This window comes from Meleagris gallopavo, chromosome 2 (genome assembly GCF_000146605.3).
Source record: "Meleagris gallopavo isolate NT-WF06-2002-E0010 breed Aviagen turkey brand Nicholas breeding stock chromosome 2, Turkey_5.1, whole genome shotgun sequence".
Classification (NCBI taxonomy): domain Eukaryota; kingdom Metazoa; phylum Chordata; class Aves; order Galliformes; family Phasianidae; genus Meleagris; species Meleagris gallopavo.
In genome coordinates this window covers 16,693,864-16,714,901 of record NC_015012.2, presented here as the reverse complement: position 1 = coordinate 16,714,901, position 21,038 = coordinate 16,693,864, and the positions used below count along the sequence as shown (strand labels likewise).

Genomic DNA, 21,038 nt, shown 5'->3' with positions numbered 1-21,038 from the left:
CGGGTACCGGGAGCTGGGGCCCAACTCCTACAAAACGAAGGGCGTCGTCTGGTGTAGACCTACGGTAGGTGCCCAGCTCGGGGTGCCCGAGATGCGCGGTGCCCGCCCGGCTCCATCCCCTCCCTCGTCCCTCTCTTGGCTCCGTCCTTCTCGCGTAACTCCGGGCTCGTTTTGTTGCCAGGAGCTGTGTTCCTGTCCGCGGTTCATCGCCGGAGGAGCCACGCGCACCGACATCTGCCAAGGAGCCCTGGGTAAGCGGGGCGGCGGTCGCAGCTTTCCACAAGCGCTGCGCCGTGTGGGTTCGCGTTAGGCTCTACCTTCCTGTGCCCGCCGTATCGCCTCGTGCCGGATAGGAGCAGGGAGGATGCAGGCAGGTTTTCCGTTCCCTAATTACTGCCCGCCTCTGTGTGCTCCTCAGCCTGATTCACGGTTGCCGTTAGCAGCACGGCAGTGCACAAAAGATGTGCAGGTTTTGGAGCGGGTCCAGAGAAGGGCCGTGAGGATGCTCAGAGGGCTGAGCACCGTTGCCATAGCTGACAGTCAGATGTTCTCCTGAGGTTGTGTGGTACCACCAAAGGGTATGAACTGACTCACAGCTTCTACGCCTTTCCCTCCTGAAACACTATTTGAATAAGAGGCTCTTAGTGTTCGTGTTTGTTTTCAGCATGACTAACTGCTGCTGTGACTGGCCTCACTATCTTCTTAACAATCTGTGCAGAGGGAGTTGTCTTCTCTGCCACTTACTGATAAACTAATTCAATGCTATGGGTTCTTCCTCCGTAGCCATTGAGTTACTAAGACCCTGCTTTGAATCACAGATGTTCTATGCAAATGCTTTTAATTTTGCCTCTGCCTCCTCTGACACTCACCTTTGCACTGAGAGATTTACCTAAGCTTCCATTTACTTGAACTTCACTTGCTGACACTGATGTCACATCATGTTTTGGAATGTTCTAAAGGACACTGTACTAGAAGACACCAGGTGCTCTTGAAAACCTGTATTTTATATTATTACAATGTTGTTTGTCCATAGAAATCTTTAGTGGTCTACTTATCACCCAAAAAGCTTGATCACAAAGCAACAGACCTGTGCCCATGCAGAGTTTTACAGCAGGTGCTAACCCACTTAGAGCATCTTACAGTAGGTATCCAAAGCACATGCATCTGTCACTGCTGGGACAGGCTTCTTGGCATGGATTGCCAGCACAGAAAATCTCATTAGGTTCTCAGGACAACAAAGTTCTTCCCTTTTGGCTTTGGGTTAGCCATTATTCTGCTTTATCATTGTTACTTAGAAGCTTTTTAGGATAAGTATTTGGAGTCAGTTTTGCAGTATCAGGTCTGCAGTTAATTATGGGGTTTGGCCCAGAACTGCAGCATATGGGATGTGGTGACTCATTGTAGCACAACCAAAGCAAATGCAGAGGAAGCTTATTCACCCTTAACCACATTCTTTGGAGGGATGTCACCATGGTATCACAACACTGAGGTGTATGGGGCACAGTATCTTTTATCTGCTGTTTAATCACAGATGTATCCTCCTTGAATACAGATATGTGGAAAAATTACAAAGTGAGTAGGATGACTGTAGAAAATGAGATGCATGGTTTTCCCACACTGAAAACCACTCTATTGTGAGTGAGCTGACACTGCCTCTTGCCTCCAACCAGAAAATTTCCAGGGGTCCCACAGTATTGATACAAATATCTCAGCCACTGACATAGTTATTAATCTATAGTTATGACTGCTTTAATATACTGATGCTTTTGAGATTGGCTGAATGTACTTTTTTCCTTTGACCCCACACTGCTACATGAGCTGCCCTCCTGTTGTACACTAAGCTTTGCCTTGCTTACCTGTCCAGAATGGCCAATTTTAGACCAAGCATCTTGTGGCTATTTATGCTTGCCTTGTTGTAACTTTTTTTGTTTGTTTTGTTGTTGTAGTATTGTTTACTGTTGGAGATTAGATAAATACACAGATGAATGCATAGAAATCAGAAGTAAAACAGCAAGAGCAGCACACAGGAAGCAAGATGCAAAAAAAAAAAAACACCAAAAAAACCTACTTCTTGTTAATATAAATAAACTCACAGCCTGATAATATCCTCTTTTCTGATAACTTTGTTCTGTCTATTGCATTGTGCATTTGCACTGATTAGCCCAGCATGGCTGTCAGCCCTTTCAAATATACCCTATACAGAATCTCTAGCTTAACAGCCATACAGAAAGACCAGTTTTATCATTAAGGATATTTGGTAAGGACCTTCTTCATGCTTGCTTAGTGCAGGCTAAAACTCCATGTACACTCAAAGGCTTTGAAATATCAGGTCTGCTTTTAGAGATGTCAGTTTGAAAAGGCAGAGCTTAAGTCCTGGCTGCTGGGCACTTCTACATGTGAAAGCCAAGGGGTGGTGATCTTTTGTATATATGCTCTATCTGCACTTTAATGCCAAGAAGCTGTTGCCCAGGGTCAATATCTATGGTTGTCTGACTCTTAAGTTTTCATTAGAACCTGCTCCATATACAGGTTTACATCAAAGCCTTCTGTTTCCTTCCTTTTCTGTCTGCCTTCATGGTACAGCTAGGAGGTAAAGGAAAACCTTTAATTCTGCTAAGAGTTTAGAGATCCTCCACGACTTCTCTGATGTTAGTAACACTGGTGTCAAACACTCTGGGGATCACCTGGAGTCACTGAGTGCATGGCTGAGCAAAGCTCTGCAGTGTGTGCTTAGCTGGGTGCTGCAGGTTGAGCAACTGGGAGGGGAATACATGTGTATTTACATCCATCCCTTTCTCCCACTAACCAGAATGTTTCTGGTATCTGAAGGCAGCTATGCCAAATACTTAATAACCTGCCTCTCTGTTCCTGTAACCTCCTTTAATTCCATAAATCACAGAATCGCAAGGCTTGGAAAGGACCTCAATAGATCATTGAGTCCAACCTCCAGCTAAAGAAGGTACCCTACAATAGGTCGCACAGGTAGATGTTCAGACGGGTCTTGAATATCTCCATAGAAGGAGACTCCACAACCTCTCTGGGCAGCTTGTTCCAGTGCTCTGTCATCCTTACTGTGAAGAAGAAACAGAAGGATTTTTTTGCCTGTGTTAGTGAATTTTTGTGATGCTTTGTGATGTTGTGCAATGAGTGCTAGTGAGAGAGAAACAAGTCAAGGAAGAGGAGGAGACAATGAGGTCTCAATTCAGTGGTGGGAATGTCCTGATTTATTTTGGCCACACAAGGGCCCCAATCCAAGTGGCAGGCCTCTGACTTTCCAGCAGCTGATGTGTGTTTCCTAAGCCTGCCATCCAACGCATGCTGCAGGACAGTACTGGGGGATCTGATGCATAATGCCATCATTTCTGTGCTCACAAAACAGTGTAGCAACTGCAGCTCTGATTATGTAGTTTAGCGGACATGGTGGTGATGGGTGACACTACATGATCCTAGTGGTCTTTTCCAACCTTAATGACTCTATGATTCTCCTAAGGAGTTCTGAAATGCCATTTCTTCCTATGGGTTGCAGGAGTCAGGGGGGCACTGAATCCTTATGTCTGTAACCACGTTGTTAATGTGCTTTACTGGAAGGTGACCACTCTGTTAAAACAACATTTCTTTCTGAAAATAAATGCAACAGTTGCAGTCTGCTTCTTGGCGAGGGATGGTGTGGAAAAGTACTGTCCAAACAGCCTGGACCCAGCCTGGCTCCATGTGTGTTGGCTCCACCTCTGGAAGAGTGAAGATGTGTGTAGGCTTGAGAAACAGTGCCTGCCTTCAGGTCTTTCCTGCCTCTCTGCTGACCAGTGTCAGACTGGATGTTGCACAGGACAAAGAGTCCTCTAACAAGCCTACAGAGGTGTATAAGGTCAGAGGAGCTCCTATTTGGCAGGAGATTGCAAGGAAACTTTAGCAGGAACTCAGCCCTAGGTTAGATGTCTGGGTGGCAAGTCAATAAGCATCAGTGAAATGTAGAGGAGGGAAAAGAAAGCAGCCTATTCTTGAGAAAACACAAGCCTTTTGAGGAGAAATTGCACCTCAGGAACCTATGTGCTCTTTGACTTTTCCCCATGCTGTTTCCTAACCTTTGCTATATACTCAATTGAAAATTAAGTTATTTTTCAAATAGTCCCAGCATGAGTGATAATTATTGCTTTTACTTTTTTTTTTAATCTTGGGAAAATACATCTGCTTGGAAATGGCATATATTTGTATACAAACATTTGATGTGTCCTAGAGGTAAAGTGATGAGTGGGATCATCTCATCACAGCTGAGGTGATTCATTTCTGAGCCATGAGCCATCACCTCAGCAGGCACAGCGATCCCCATGCTGGTTATAATGCACAGTCCCTAATCAGTACAAAAGTTAAAGAATAACTTTGAGTAATGAGTGCTGTATTTTTTTTTACAGGGGACTGCTGGCTCTTGGCAGCTATTGCTTCCCTCACCCTGAATGAAGAAATTCTGGCCCGTGTTGTTCCCAGAGACCAGAGCTTCCAGGATGAATATGCAGGAATCTTCCACTTCCAGGTATGTGGAAATCTGGCTCTCGCCTTCTCCTGAGTGCTGTTTGCCAGGAACCTCTGTGGTTGGTCATGTCTATGTGTGAGATGTCTCTTGAAACATCTTGGGGGACATAAAAAAACAGGCATCAAAATCCAAGGAGAGTGATGGTGATGGAGGGAAGAAGGCCAGTGATCAAAGAGCCAGGAGCAGGGGTTCTCTTTGTTGGTGGACATGGGCCAGTGATGAGGTATTTGCATTCTCTCCCAGTTCTGGCAGTATGGAGAGTGGGTGGACGTTGTGGTGGATGACCGGCTGCCCACCAAGAATGGGGAGCTGCTCTTCGTGCACTCAGCGGAGGGCAGCGAGTTCTGGAGCGCGTTGCTGGAGAAGGCCTATGCCAAGTGAGTACAGGCCTGGGTGGCCGCCTGGGGCAAGAAGCTGCTTGTTCTCACTTTCTGCTTCTATTTCCCCATAGCACCCACCACAGTGGAGATACTACACATTAAAATGTCAGTCTCATTATCACAGCAGCTGCTTTAGTGAAGCTGTGCTGACAGGTGCTACTGACAGCAGTCAAAAGTACTGTCTGCTGCTAGCCAAGAAAAACATCCCCTGGCAAGCCTGTTCTTCGACTGTCATCTCTTGTTCCTGGGGTCTGGGAGCTCCATTTCCATGTGCTTTGAGCACCTGTGAGGGTTTTCAGCTGCACTGCTGGTATGCAAAGCATGCAAGTCCACCTGCCCAGATCTGTCTTCAGGGTGAAGATGCTCGAAGGTGAATTTCCAGTTTGGGAGGGGGTCAGGGAGGAATTCTGCCATATAACATTACAATTTTTAAATTGACTCAAGGAACAGAACTATTTTAGAGCAGCTGAAAGTCAATCCCATGATTGTTCAAGGGTAACAACAAGTATGTTGTTGGTTCTTGTTTTTTGAGAGATTTGGGGGTTGGTTTTTTTTGTTTGTTTGAATAACATCCAAGTTGGTTTTTTTTTGTTTTGTTTTGTTTTTTTTTGTCACTGATATGACTGAACTTGCAAATGATCACATTCAGCCTTACTCTAACGAGGTGTAAGAAGGAAAGCTGAAGGAAGGAGGTTGCCTTTGTAGCTGCCATGGTGCTGTTGAAAGCAGAAGTTCTGTGACAGTTTGCACAACCGAGTGTCAATCTCCAAGAGAAGAGGAGAATAGGGAACCTGATGGTTGCGTGGGTGTGTGCTTTCATGCAGGCTGAATGGATCATACGAGGCTCTCTCCGGTGGCACCACCACTGAAGGCTTTGAGGACTTCACTGGTGGGATTGCAGAATGGTATGAGCTGCAGAAGGCACCACCCAACCTCTTCAAAATCATTCAGAAAGCACTGCAGAAAGGCTCGCTCCTTGGCTGCTCCATCGATGTGAGTTGGTGCTTACTGCTGGGTGCTTGGCTCTCACTCTGCATGCGGGCATATGGGAGGTGGACCTGTGCTCCAACTGCAGGGTGCACAGAGGATGCTTCCCTCTGCCTCTTGAAGATCAGTTCTCTGCTCTTCCTTCTGCCTGGAGAATTTGAACCGGAAGCATGACACAGCAGTAGAGAATAGGTTGAAACATAGATCTAATTAGTTTGTGTGTTAAAGCTCTTTGCCTTAGTTATTTTTCTTTCTTAAGACCCAGGAGCTGGACTTGATGATTCTCACGAGTCCCTTCCAACTCAGGATATTCTATGAAAATTTCTGCTGTTTTGTAGGCTCATGGTGAAGAATCATATGGGTAACTCATTAGGGATTCCAGTGTACATCTTTGTTCTTCAGAAAGTCTGTGGCTTGGCAGCAGATTGCCACAGGCTAAGTGGCTTTGGGCAGAGAGCTGCTGCTAATGGTTCCTCCATTGTGTGCTCAGTTGTAGCGGTCTCCATCCTGTTTGTTGTACAGGTTGTACCCAAAGGTTTCAAAAAAGAAAACTGAAGCAAAAACAACTGGAATACATTGTCCAATCAGGGAGGCTGTTTGTTGGTCATTTCAGAGGCTTTATCAGAAAACACATTGCCAAAATCTATATCTGTGCTATAAAAAAATGAGGAGCTTTTTGTCACTGACTACAGCAATTCAGCATTGATTTTGGCCTCACTGAAATGAATCTGTGTATCATTACTATGATAACCAACATACTCCCAAAGGAGATTAGATCTTAGTTGTGTCTAAAGAGAAGGTAAATTGTTGACAAGAACTGCATTCATAATTTAAACTCAAGTGTTTCCTCCCATTTTTTTTTTCGTTGTTTGTTTTAAATCCCAGTCACAAGAGAGGGAAGTTTCACAGCAGGAAAAATACTTTGTTAATGTTAACGCGCAACTCTACAGCACTTTCCAGTCATGTTCTAGTCTGCATTTAGATAAGAATCTGATATCTGGATTTTTGCTCCAGAACGATACAAACCTCATGTTGGGGTGGGGGAAAGTAAACATATTCCTTTGTTGGTGAGTGCTTTATACACTGTAAAGTAATTACTAGTGAGTTTGTTCTTTAAAAAATCCTGTAAACTCTTTTCTTCTTGTCTGTCAGAGAAAAAGGGGAATAGAAGTTAAGCATTGTAATGCCCCGTAGTAAAAATAGGGCATGAAATGGCAGCAGGAATTCTGTCTGCTTGATCCCACTCCCTTCTTTTTCTTTTTTTTTCTCTAAGCTTCAAGTATGCTTGTTTGAAAATCACATACCTTCTGAAAAGGAGGTAGGAGAGTGACAAACGTTTAATGGAGGTTGAAGAAGGATGTCAAGCAGCCGCTTTCTTGCGAGGAGTGATATTCTTTGCGGTGTTCATAGGTCAGACTAGTCAAGTGTTGTAATAGTTCTTTGCTCTTACAGATCACCAGTGCAGCTGAGACGGAGGCAGTCACATCGCAGAAACTGGTGAAGGGACACGCGTACTCCGTCACTGGGGCAGAGGAGGTAGGTGCTGTGCCCCAACACGGGGACAAATGCAGCCAGCCCCATGTGTTGTCCTCTTGATCTGCGGCAGCAACAGATTGGTCTTCACAGCCAAAAATTCTTCAGTCTCTGCAGAACCAGGTTTTTGAATCACTTCTGTGTGAAGAAATAGCAAAATAGCGAGTTAATCTGTGTGTTTTGGGTAAATACAAACTTGAGTTCTTGGGAAAGCTCTGTGCAGAGGGCACGATATCCTCTGGTGGATAACACCTTAAGTGCTCAGAAAGATGTGTGAGACGTGCCAGGCAAAAAAATATTATTATATATTAATTAATAGCAATCAGCATCTTCCAGCAGAGCACTGTGTGTGAGAGCCAGGTACCTAGCCAAGAGTAGGTGATCAACAAAGTTAAGGTGAGCAACACTAAAAGGAAGCAGACAGGTCATGGCATCCTTCACACATGTAAAGGACATTTGGTCACTCCAGTAGTTATTTTTGAAGTATGTATAAAACGGCAGAGTGAGGTGTGGTGAATCCCCAGCCACAGGCATGTTACAAGGAGGTGGGCAGTGCTTGCAGGCAGGTTGGGGTGCATGCACTTTTTCCTCCTGTCACAGAAGAAGAATCAGGAGGGAATTTGACCTTAATTCACAAAAAGATAGGCAAGCTTCTCCTTTAGAGATATTTTCATGCTTTGTATGGAGAGTTTGTCGCAGAGACCCATCCTTGGACTTTGGAGCTCTGCCCTGCCCGCTCTCCTGTTTGCTTATCTATGGGCTCCAGTGATGCTGCAGCTCCTGTCTCCAGAACTGCACGTTCCTCGTAAACAATGACTGTTCTCACTGGATCTCGTAGAGCTTCGTTTGTCTCAGGCTCTGTGTGCACAGCAATGGGCAGGTTAAAAAAAATGGAGGAGAGCTCAGAGCTGAGTCCTTGGGTGACTTTCCATGTTCTTCTGATCCCACCAGGTGAACTTCCGTGGAAGTATCCAGAAGCTCATCAGAATCCGAAATCCCTGGGGGGAAGTGGAGTGGACAGGGAAATGGAATGATAAGTGAGTCAATGCTTGCATGTTGACTACAGGGAAGTGCTTGTGTTCTTGTTGTCCTCTGTCTTATCCCTACCTCCAACTTCACTTTAAGTCATGTCTGGATGTGATGTTCACACTGAGCTGGTTAAAAGAGGCATCCCACCACTTTGTCTCCCATGCTGCATTGCCCTCCATACAAACACCTGCTTTTGAGCTAGATGGAGTGATTTGGTTTGTGATTCCTGCAAGTCTTTTTGTTGTTTCTGCTTTTTTAACAGCCCAGATTCAGTGGTGAGTTTCTGAAAACCTACTTTATATAAGGGCTATAAAAATGCATTTCTGTTGTTAGCAACGAAAGCTGGAGTTTATGTACTGCTGTGGCTGAACAGTATTTACTCTGGGTCTTCCTGCTCTGTTTCAGCTGAGGCATCAGTATTTTGTGAAAATAAAACTCCTGCCTTGCATTTTAAGAGGCCAGGTACCTAATGTCCCAGTGTCCCTGTATTTCCATTCTGCAGTTGTTTGAGAGCCCTAGAGCTGCTGTCAGGTGGGTGTCATGGAGTGTTGCAATTATGTAGGGCTGTGAGAAAACTGAGTCACTGTGCCAGACCAGCTACATTAAGATTTAACTTTTTAAACTGCAGTTAATGTGGGTTTGTCTTTCAGCTGCCCAAACTGGAGTGGTGTTGACCCAGAGGTGCGGGAGCGGCTGACGAGGAGACATGAAGATGGGGAGTTTTGGTAAGCAAATGAGCCTTTTTCCCACACAAAGTACCATCTCCCACCACACTTTCCAAGATGAGTGAGTAAATTCACCCCAAATCCCAGTGCTAAGTTGCTAGTAGAGGGAGGATAAGGTGGCTATCTGGAAATACTGTCTGTCTTAAAGAGATGGCATTGCCTCCCTCAGGATGGCCTTCAATGACTTTCTGAGGCACTACTCCCGCCTGGAAATCTGCAATCTGACTCCAGACACTCTGTCAAGTGACAGGTACAAGAAGTGGAGCTTGCTGAAGCTGGATGGAAACTGGAGGCGAGGAGCTACTGCGGGGGGCTGCAGGAATTACCCAAGTAAGAGTGTGCTCATCCGCTTGTTGCTCTGGGAGTTTCAGTCTCCAGATAGATATTCTGCAGTGTAAAGGATTGGGTTGAAGCCATAACCCCAGTGGCACAGTGGTGAGAAACCTTTCTGAGTCTGGTGTAATGTTGACTTTGGTGTTGGCTTTGGTCAGTCCTGCTTGTCTAACGCACTCTTGTCCTTGATTCACTGGTCTGGGGTGGCTTATGACATCCAGAAAATGCAAGTGCATGAAAGACACGGCTCCATAATGAGGGTCTACTTGTGGTTGTGAGGCTGGAAGGGAAGCACTGGTGACGGCTTAATTTGAAAGTCAGGGCTGTGTCTGTCCTAGCTGGCATGTGTTTATCAAAGAAGTCTCTGATCAGTTTTCATAAATTCGCTTCTCAGACACTTTCTGGACGAATCCGCAGTATTTAATTAAGCTGGAGGAAGAAGATGAGGATCCTGATGATCCTGAGGGAGGCTGCACATTTCTTATTGGCCTGATTCAGAAGCATCGGAGGAAGCAGAGGAAGATGGGAGAGGACATGCATACCATTGGCTTTGCAATTTATGAGGCAAGTAAGATGCATGGAAGGAAAAGGAAAGGTCACTCACTCTATTAACCCAGCTAAGTCCTCAGTTCCTTCTGTGCTCTACCTGAGCAAAGCTGGGCTTCCAACCCAAACTCACCAGGCTGAATCAGATACCAGTAGCCTGAGGGAAAATTCCATTTAGGTGTTAAGAAAATTGACCTCCACCAAAACGGTGGTCAAACACATGGACAACAATCCAGAGATTACAGAAGCCATGTTCTTGAGGATATTCACACCTGGACTGGACAAGGTCCCAAGCAGCCACACCTAACTTCAGTATTGGCCTTGATTTGAATGGGAGGTATGGGTTCAGTGACCCATATGGGCTTCTCCCAGTTATAGTATTCTATGGTTCTACATGGAGGAGCAAAAAAAGCATTTAAAACAAAGAAAGAGGGCAAAAAAAAAAAGAAAAGAAACTTGCAGAGTGAAGAAACGCAGTCTGAACTTTATTAATTATGCTGTGATGAACAGAAACTGAAGAAGAGCAGCTATAATAGGAATGCGATGCTAGCCAGGGCACCTGCACAGCTTGGGAAGTATGAGCCCAGTGGCAGAATGAGCCAAAACACCTGTAAAACCCTGTCTGCTGACTAAAGGTTCAGGGATGTGTCTATGGCAGCTCCTTAATCAGTCACTTCGTTTAGAAATACAAGTGTTGCCTAACGTTTGGTCTAATAGCAGGCAACATGTGCAACTGCTTGTTTTCTCAGTACCCCAGATTTGTAAAAGGTTTGTCAAAGAATCTGGTACCTGTAGGCAAATAAGATTTAGCAGAAGTAAAACCATAGAATCACAGAAGATCCTGTGTTGGAGGGGACACACAAGGGTCATCAAGTCCAACTCCTGGCTCCAAGCAGCAGCACCTGAAATCCAAATCCTATGTCTGAGAGTGGTGTCCAAATGCCCCTCGAACTCCAGCAGCTCAGAGCTGTGCCCACTGCCCTGGGCAGTCTGTGCCATGCTCACTGCCCTCTCCTTTCCCTAACCCCCAGCTGACCATCACCTGATGCAGCTCCACACTGCAGAAAGCTGCAAAGACAGGGACTCAGTTCAGGACTGTGAATGTAGCCAGCAAGCAGCACTGCAGCACACAACTAACTGTCCTTTTCTCCCTGCAGGTGCCCCCAGAGGTACGTAGCATGCAGTGGTGTTGAAGGGTTCAAGGTGCAGCTCTGAGGCTGATGTCTGTGGGCAAAAACAGTTGAGAGGACCTCCTTCCCTGAAGGACCGTATGGGCTATGCAGAGTCTGAAGTTAGTGACCGTTTATTCTGAGGTGGGCTTGAGCCTTGTGTTGCATTTTCAAAATGTTCTGGGTTCGGATGAGAGCTCCCAGCACAGCAGAAACTCATGAGAGCAGCTTCTTCATGGCTGTTCTGCCAGCACAGACCTACACCTGCTCCTGGCCTGCACAGAGGTCATGCCTGACGCAATTAATGTTCCACAGAGGTGTTCATTCTCATTCCCCTGGGCATCCTCTTTCTTCTTCTCTCAGATTCTACCTGCGGGCAATTAACAGCATGCCCCAGAGGGCATGCAGTGGGGTGTGATGGCTGAGCAATGCAAGGCAGGGCTGCAGGCCCCTCTGGGATAAATGAGGTGGAGCAAAGTGCCAAGGTGACCTCAGCCATGGCTTGCTGTACCTGACAGAGTGCACTCAGATCCCTGAGGCACAGGAACAGCACGCAGCATATGTGGCTGCTATGTAAAACATGGTTTTACCAGGAAAGAAGTGGAGTTACCAGTTCATTTAATTTCTTACCTGCCTTCTGACTGCTTTAGCAACATTCTGTTACTCCTCGGCTCATACCCTAGTGGTCTAAAATCTATTCTGTGTACCAAAAGATTCAAACTACAATCTGTTGACTTTCCCACCATAGCTGCAGCAGGTCTGACGGGTTTTGCATTCTTAAAAATCTGGACAGAGGGGAAGAGGGTGTCTCTAAGCAGAGCACGTTCCTGGTGTCTGCTTCTGGATCTGAAATAGCTTGTCTTTAAATCCCTGCCCAGAAGAGTTTGTTCTGGAAGATGTCACCACTCAAATACATTCTGTAACGTGCAGTGTTAATTTTATTCTCAGAGCACTGCAGAACTGGGCTCTCTGTTGCAGGGCGGCCTGGGGAAGCAGAGCTGCAGTGCCCTGGTGGCAGTAGTCTGGAGGTCAGGTATCAGCTGCAATACATCTGGCCTTCAAGTAAAATCAGGGATGAAAGAATTTCATAGAAACATAGAATGGGTTGGGTTGGAAGGGATCTAAAAGGCCATCCAGTTCTAATCTCCTGCCATTGACACCTCTCATCAGCTCAGGCTGCCCAGGGCCCCATCCAAACTGGCCTTGAGCACCTCAAGGAATGAGGCACCACAGCTTCTCTGAGCAGCTGTATCAGGGCCTCACTGTCCTCATTGTGAAAGATTTCCTCCTAAAACGTAACCTGAATCTCTCCTCTTTCAGTTTCTCCCTTGTCCTGTCACTATCAGACTATTTGGTCTCCAAAAAGAGTTGTCAGATTTCTTCACAATCTGCTAAACATAAGCGTTATTTGAATGCTGTAGTGAGATGGTCTGCAACGCAGGAGTGCTGTGGTGTGAGACACCACTCCCTTTCTCTTTTCTCTTTCATTTTAGTGGAACATACATTTTTCTCTTCACACCTAGCTAATTGTCATCTCTATTGTGCTTGTAACTAAAAAGAACAAATACATGCAAATGATAGGTTTTCTCTGTTTTCTTGTTTTCCATAAGTTTTCTGGCCAGACGAATATTCATCTGAGCAAAAATTTTTTCCTGACTAACAAAGCAAGAGAAAAATCCAACACCTTCATCAACCTCCGGGAAGTGCTGAATCGGTTCAAGCTCCCCGCGGGAGAATACATCATTGTGCCCTCTACCTTTGAACCCAACTTGAATGGAGACTTCTGCCTCCGAGTCTTCTCCGAGAAAAACGCAAACTCAGCGTACGTAGCTTTGTGCTACAGATTATTTACTAGGAATGGGATGGCTTGTTACGATTATTATTTATTTTATAGCAATTTCTGTCTGGATAGGTGCTTTTAGTCTTTGGAATGTAGCCAGCTGGGTCCCATAGCCTAGGCTGATCCGTGGAAACAAGAAAGCCACGGAAAGACATGCTTTGCATTGGTGGTGAGCACACTGACTACGAGAAATAGCCCACACCTCTGAAATCATGCTGGGAAGAAAACAAGACAATTGTTCAGCCAGCTGCTGTCTTTAATAACACTGAGCTGGGATTTAGTAGAGCTGGCTCAAAGCACACTGCTGGCTGAAGATGTGGCATGTCCTATACAGCACATGGGATGGGGCCTTGGGAAGGGGTGGGAGATCTTTCACAGCAACTTACCTCCTTCACTGCAAGCACAAACCTTTCTCTCCTTGCGTATTTTCTATACCAATGAGAAAACTGGGATCTCAGTATGTCTGAGGTTCACTCCACCTACCTCTCAGCTTTGAACATGCATTGTTATTACTGTAATTTAAAGAATTTGGATCTTAAAGCAATTGAATCAGAAAAGTGACATTTTAATATCAATTTCCTTATCTTTCTAGGGTTATAGATGATGAAATAGAGGCCAACTTTGAAGAGGTATGTTTTAAATAGTTTAAATTGAGATAATTTTGTCATAAATAAATGGGGTTGGACTGTCTTGCTCCCTGTGCAGTCCAGACAGATGGCATTTTTCTGCAGGTGTTAGCAAGAACTTATCCCACTTTGGAAAGAGATTTTTGGATATGCATAATTAAATGTCCAGATAAGTGAGTAAAAACATCATAAGCAATAATGGAAACAAATGTGTCTTTTCTGAGGTGGGGAACTTGGGCTCTCCAGGTGCCCAGGATCAGGTGCTGCCTGCAGAGATAACTGAAGACATAGGAAATTCCCTTTGCTGTCCAGAAATCCAGGAGCATAAGCCTTTAGCCATAGGTATACTTTGGGATGTTGTTTCCATGCATAGAAAGTGGCTCACCATAGGTTTTGTGTTGTAAGGGCCGAGAATGTTTCACCTAGTAATGTGTCTCTGCATGACTATGGGATTCTTTTTCCAAGATGAGAACTTACATTTTACAGTCTTTTCTTAAAATGAGGACAGCTAGCCCAGCTGAATAGCAGCAACAGCAAGGTTGTGAATTTGGTTGTGTCCTTTTTTGATACAGAATTTGATAAAGAATGTTCATTTTTTTTAGTGAAAACCATTGCAGAAGTTCTTAATCCTTCAGTGTTTGCAACAACATTCTAAGGATCCCCTAAATCTAAAAATGATCAAAATGAAAGCAAACACTACAACTACAACTACCTACAACTTTGCCATTTAAATTGTGTTTTAAGAGGCAAGGAAGCACATTAAGTTCTTCTCAAGCAGAAAAATTCCTCCTTTCCATATTCTGTTTCTCTTTCTCTCTTCTAGACTGAGATCAGTGAAGATGACATTGAGCCTAGCTTCAAAAAGCTTTTTGGGCAGCTGGCAGGAAGCGTGAGTATTTCATTGTTTCGTCTTACTGGTGGCACAGGTAGGTGTGCAAGAGGAACAGCTCTCAGACACTGGTGCCAGTGGATTCAGACTGGCCAAATAGGTTTCATGATGAGGGCACACACCCACATCAGACAGAAACTCTGAGGGATGCTGATCTTGACCATCAATCCCAAAGGATTAGGAGGCTGCTTATGAGATGGTATCTGTGTCTCCCAGTGAAGAACTTATTTTCCTCTTTTCTTCAGGATGCAGAGATCTCTGCCTTCGAGCTGCGCAGCATCCTGAATAAAATCTTGGCTAAGCGTAAGTACCTGCCTCCAGCAGGGCTCCCAGCGTGGCTGTGAGAGATCCTCACGTGGCTAGGGCTACATGCCCTGCAGCCTCAGGGAGCTGCAGAAACATGTGGGCTGTGCCCATGCATCTCAGGATGTGCGCTCTGGTGGGGTGTGTTTGCATGCCTGCTGCATACAGGTGCCTTTTATTCCAGTGCCTGGTATAGGGAACTGACTGCCAGGAAGACGGGCTGACTCAGTGAGGGGACTTGGTAGCACAGGTTGGCGGTTGGACCTGAGGATCTTGAAGGTCTTTTCCAGTCTAAATGGTTCTGTGGTTCTGCAATTAGTGCTTGGTAGTCATCAGGGGAGGGTATTGCTGGTACATGGTATTGAACCATGCAGGATTCAAACCTGACATGAAACATTGCCCCAAGTGATCCTGGTTGAGGGACCAGGAGATCACATTGATGTCCCAAGAAAATAAGTTTAAGTGACTAATTTATTCTCAAAGAAATTTGTCTCTGCAAGAAAACTTATTTCCTACCTGAAAGATTATGCATCTGGGAACAGTTTCTGCTGGAGAGGACCTGTTGAGACCGTGACTGAGCAACTGGTGCCTCTGCAGTTCCAGTACTGTTTGCAGCTCCCAAGTCCTATCACTTGCCTGTTGGCAGAGCCTGGAGTCAGAGCTCTACAACGGCAGCCCACAGGTTTTCTGCGAAGTCATTCAGACCTTGGCTAAGGATTATTTTCTTTTACATGAAGCAGTGTTTGAGCCTGGAGAAGAAATTCTCTTGAATTTCCAAAGTGAAATCTTAGCTAGGAAGCCAGGGCTGTGCTACATGCATCAGCCAGGTATCAATGGTGTATTACTGGTTACCAAGCTTGATTTGATGAATGCGGCTACCCAGCATTGACCTCCACAGGTCAAAAGTCCATGTTGTCCACTGTCTTCATAAGCAGACAAGTTCAGGAAGGCTTTGTCTCTGCCTCGTGTTTCTGCAGCATACCTACAAAGCAGACTAACTGGGCTGTTTGGTTTAGGAAATACCACAGCAAACTTTCACCCTAAAGTCTCTCTGTCAGGAAAAAGAGGGCTGTTTATTAGCATCCACTTGTCTGCTTCAGTGCTGTGTCCCTCTCTTATACAAAACCAGAACTATCTCTAAGGACTAGCTTATCTTAGAAGGGGTACCAATGCAACTGCTAGATCCCAAAGGTTGAGGATGCTGTTTGTAATTCCCAGAGCAGCAGGCAGGCATTCCCTACTGCCTGCTGTGCTGGTTTGGCCCAGACCATGGCAGCCATACAGTAGAACACCTCATTGTAAGGGCAGATGTGAAAGATTCACCACATTGCCATCAAGTAACTAACTTGCCACAGACAAGGCAAAGTGCTAAGCACAAATTATGGAGAAACAAAAAACGTACCAAAATGAAAAGGTCATCTTGCCAGTTGCAAAGCCCCTGAAGAGACATGCAGTTAAGGGTAGAGGTGTGTACACTGGTTACTCCTAGGCAATAGAGGAAGATCCTTCGGTACAGCGTGCAGCCATAATTCCATCTCTTGCTCTTTCTTTACAGGCCAAGATATTAAATCTGATGGCTTTAGCATCGAGACATGCAAAATAATGGTTGACCTGCTAGATGTATCCTTTAAAGCTGTTCCAGGGTGCTATTTTTCTGCCTGAAGTAGGAGAGCTGCTGCCTTTGCAATGCCTCCTGAGGCAGATAAGCTGTTTTTGCCCTGGTACCCCACATAAAAACTGCAGTCCTTGCTTTGGCTGCCGACCATGGCACGCACATTCTTTCAGGCAGTGGGGGAAATCCATTTCCAGACAGGGCCATCTGCTTTAAAGTCTTGCATATTACGGTTTAGCTGATGCCACAGTGAAGTTTGCTGGGAACAGGCGGCTCTCAGCAGGGCGTGGACAGTCTTGGCTAGTTTAGATGGTAGTTGGACAGTCTTGGTAGTTTAGATGCACACAGCTGGCTGTACTTACACACTTTGTTAGCTGGTTGGAGTTGGAAAAGGCACTGTAAAGCCATAAGGATTTAATAAACAGCAAATAAAGTGAGCAAATAACAGGAGCCAGAGACTATACTGATTTTTAGGAGTTTCTGCATCCAAGAATAAGCACAAAAGTGTAGGATGAAGGACTTGGGTCTAAGAATAGTTACATCCAGCTTCTCTGTTCAGTGGAAGTTGAACTGTGTACTCAGGAATAAGTGAAAAGTTACCAAACAAAACGATTATCTGCTAAAATTTTGTGTTAGCAGTCAGTACAGACTTAGTGGTTTTGGGGAGGGAAACAACAATCGACCAGGTTTTTTTGTTAGCTGTCTGTGCAAGAGTTCTCTAAATAGCAGGCTTGGTTGTGTCTTTTCCTGTTCATAACCTAGACTTACAAACTCCTGTAACTGCAGGTGTTGAACCAACTATGGAGAGCAAAATGGCATCATCTGTGCTGCTTTATACATTTATTGAAAAGGCAGAGAATTACCAAAGGAGGAGTGAGAAGGGGTTGTGAACTGATCACAGTTTAAATGAATCAGTCACTTTATTAATTTAGAAAGACAAGCAGCCTTGGAGAATAGTTTGTGTATTCAGTAGAATGTTTAAACAAACCTGAAAGAGACAAACAGAAACATAAACTCTAGAGAGGACTTGCATCCTTTTCTTAATACTTTAAAAAAAAAAAAAAGCAATTAAGTCACAAATGCTTGTGTTAATTAGCCCAGCACAGAGAGGGAAAACCCTCTGATTTGCAAAGAAATAACCTTTACTCCAACAAGAATGATGGGAGTGGAAAACTGGGGCTGAAGGAGTTCCACACACTCTGGACAAAGATTCAGAAATATCAGGTGAGACAACTTTTCTGTGAGAACATACAATAAAACATGGATTGTTTTGCCTCATACAATATATAGCTATCAGAAAATTTAATTGTAAGTTCTATTGAAAAGAAATCAATCTGAAGGAGATGAGGCCTCTTCCCTACTAGTGCTCTTCTGAGTTTCAGAGGATCAGGGCAGACTAGAAAGTGAAACTCAAGAAAAGCAGCCAAATGTATGCACTAGGCCAAGTTACTTAACACCCACGTCAGTTCTAATTGAAGCTGGTCAATTACCTAGCAAACTCAGAGCACAACCAAAACTCCCCTAGAGTTCTACAGAACACGAAGTAGCCAGAAAACAATCTGGTTGGCTTGGAGTGTTTTGCTTGGAAGCCCTACGCTGTCTGCTTGAGGCCATGCTGACCAGAAGTTGGGTGGCAGCCACGCATCCCAGTGCTGTGACGCCTTTGGGAAAGTGCACGATGTATCTCCTGCAACTAGCGTGTCCTCAGTCCCAAGGTTTTAGCCCTCAGCATCCACACCTTCTCTTCACCCTCTTGACTGAAGCCAAAAAGCACTCCCAACTGTTGATAAGTTTTGACTTTGGGTTTTGTGTCCTGCAGAAAATTTACAGGGAAATTGACGTGGATCGATCTGGAACTATGAATTCATATGAGATGAGGAGAGCACTGGAAGCTGCAGGTATTTGTCTTTTTAGCATTGCAGCATGTTCAAGATGAGGTGGCAAATGCTCACTGCACTCCAGTACGTGATTTCTAAGCTGAAAAATCTCATTCGTCCACACCTGAAAGACTTCCACTTAGTCTAGATTTTTCACCAGGGATACTGTGACCTAGGGAAGGGTGGTAGCTTGACTAAGGTGTGATGCTCACAGAAGCATTACAAGAATCAGTTTGCTAATGAAGTGTGGGAGTTTGCACCACAGGAAGAACACATGACACTGTCAAGAGCTTAAATAACTCCAAGTGAGGAGGGGGTGGTGGGAGCTTTTCCAAAATTGAATAGATACTCCTTAAAATTCGACAATTTAACCAAAAGTAGAACATTAACTTTCTGGCACTGTCAATAGTTAGGTTTTTTTCTGATGGTTTTGTTGTTTGTTTTTTTTTTCCTTTTCTTTTTCCCCTGTTTTTTCCTCCTCCAATCCTTGACATATTATAGGGTTCAAGTTGAATGGCCAGTTACATCAAATCATTGTGGCTCGGTTTGCTGATGAAGACCTCATCATTGACTTCGATAATTTTGTCCGGTGCTTGATTCGGCTGGAAACCTTGTTTAGTGAGTACAGGTTTAAAAACCAAACTCTGCTGCTTTGCCTTTTCACTATGAGGCTACTGGATGCTGAAAGCTGTTTTAAGTTAACATTTGTCAATATTACAGACAGAACTATTACAAAGTCTCTTTTTCTGCCTTTTTGGCAAGCAGTTCTTGTACACTGGTTTGCAGATACAATATGTCTGTCCTTAGCGGGATGACTTCACAGTGGCACTTTTTAGCTTGGGGTGAAGTCTGTTGGTTTGTTGTCATAAACTCCTCTCTGAGCTGAAGCACAGGGAAGAGGAAGTCTTTCCAGTTGGTCCCTATATTCGTTTTTCTCCATCATCTCTCTCATTCCACAGAAATGTTTAGAAAACTGGATACCGAGAAAACTGGGACAATAGAATTGAACCTCATTAATGTAAGTTCATTCAGCTCTAAAAGGTTCCTTTCTTATTTGGGAGGTGGAGGGAGTTAATAGCAAAGAGCGTCCTGCTCTATTCTGCCTAGTTATGGCTGGATATCTATTCTCATATGTTACATTTATATTGCTTGTATAATTGTCTTGAGAAATATCCTTTTCTAAGCTGTACCTATAGCCAGTCCCAAATAAGATACAATATTTTAACCAGAAGCCACCCATTTACTGGAAGTAATTTTACTTGAAACTTGTGTAGATCTCTTCCCTGCTCTTTCTGTCAGTAACAGGGTAAAATGTAGGCATGGGAGTACTCACAGAATGGGCTATAAATGCTTTCTTCAACATTGTGTGTCCTGTAGAGTGCTAGGAGAAAACTAACCTGCTATTGAAGTTCAGGTAGCAACTTACATTTGGACCAAAATGAAGAATGCATGTATCATTCTGAAGTTCCTCTATAATAAGTGAGATAAATTTAAATCATTCAGGTCATATCTTAAAGTTACTTCTGTAATAATATTTACATTCCTCATGGTAGAAGTAGAAACATGCATACTTGCTCTGGGTATTTTTCATTAAATTTCAGGCCATTTTTCTCTCTCATAGTGGCTCTTCTTCACTATCATTTGAACTACTGCCATCAGCCCAAGATGCTTCAAAAAGATGAAGATCAGCTGAAGACGATCAAACAGCACACAAAGCAAAAAATACATATATGCTAAATTACACGTGCCTTAACTTACAAGAGGGAACTTTGCACACGCTTATGAGGAGGAAAAAGCTAATTCCATGGCAGAAGAATCTGCAACCTTGTTTAATAGGTTTAATAGTCTTTATATAATCCTATGTACCCTCTGTACAGCTTTATTACTGTATAAATCCTCAGTGCAACTTCTGAAAATATTTCTTTACTAATATCTTCCTGTGTAATGTGGGAAGATCATTATGCTTGAATAAGGGCTTTTGTAATAGCAGCACCACAAAGTCCCGCATATCTGAAAAGGGATGGTATTGCAACATCACATAACACGGGTGTTCAGGTCAGACCTGGGGCCCTGCATGTTTTCTGTTAAGCTTCAGCATTATTCATTCAGGTTAAATATTTTTTGAAGGACTTGAGTAGCAAGTAACACATTTAAGCAAACTGAAGACAAGTCTCTGCGTCCTGACCATTGATATCCCTGGAGAGGGAAAAGGCTGTCAGCAACTCAGCCCTCAGATAAAGCACATGCTCTCAGGTCTTGAGTTCCTGCATCTTTTTTTAATCTTCCTTTGAAATACAAGTATTTAAATAAAAAGATAACAGTGGAAATAATGTTTGCAAGATCCTTATTGTTTTTGAAAATGAGCAACATTTCTTTGGGAGAGAGTTTTGCAGAATATATGCAGAGCTTCAGTTGTCCAAAACAGAACCAGTTACCTTTTAATATGGAAAAAAAAAAACCCAAAACATTTTGGAGCTGATTAGACACTAACAGACATTGAATGTACATCTCTTAATGCAGTATTAGACAGCCTGACACTTTAAAAGATTAACACTTGAAAAACTATGTTTTCAAGAAAGATGATCACTCCTATATACACCCCATACCTGACCTATTAAAACAGTGAGGCTGTGAACACAAGCAGAATTCTCACTACAGCTG

The 21,038-nt window shown here is 44.1% G+C and overlaps 1 protein-coding gene across 1 annotated transcript; it reads left to right on the top strand.

Annotated features, from left to right (window-relative positions):
- Window position 1: 1 nt before the first annotated feature.
- Window positions 2–20,707, top strand: CAPN2 (calpain 2; the record flags this gene model as incomplete). The annotated part of the gene is made up of 21 exons (XM_003203822.4): window positions 2–64; window positions 182–251; window positions 4,410–4,528; window positions 4,772–4,905; window positions 5,733–5,901; window positions 7,348–7,431; window positions 8,380–8,465; window positions 9,108–9,182; window positions 9,352–9,512; window positions 9,910–10,079; window positions 11,219–11,230; window positions 12,841–13,052; window positions 13,663–13,699; window positions 14,520–14,585; window positions 14,831–14,888; window positions 16,444–16,508; window positions 17,656–17,724; window positions 18,320–18,398; window positions 18,879–18,995; window positions 19,337–19,395; window positions 19,999–20,707. Coding segments are annotated over 21 exons (1,929 nt in total), but the record flags the coding sequence as incomplete, so codon positions are not given.
- Window positions 20,708–21,038: the final 331 nt, after the last annotated feature.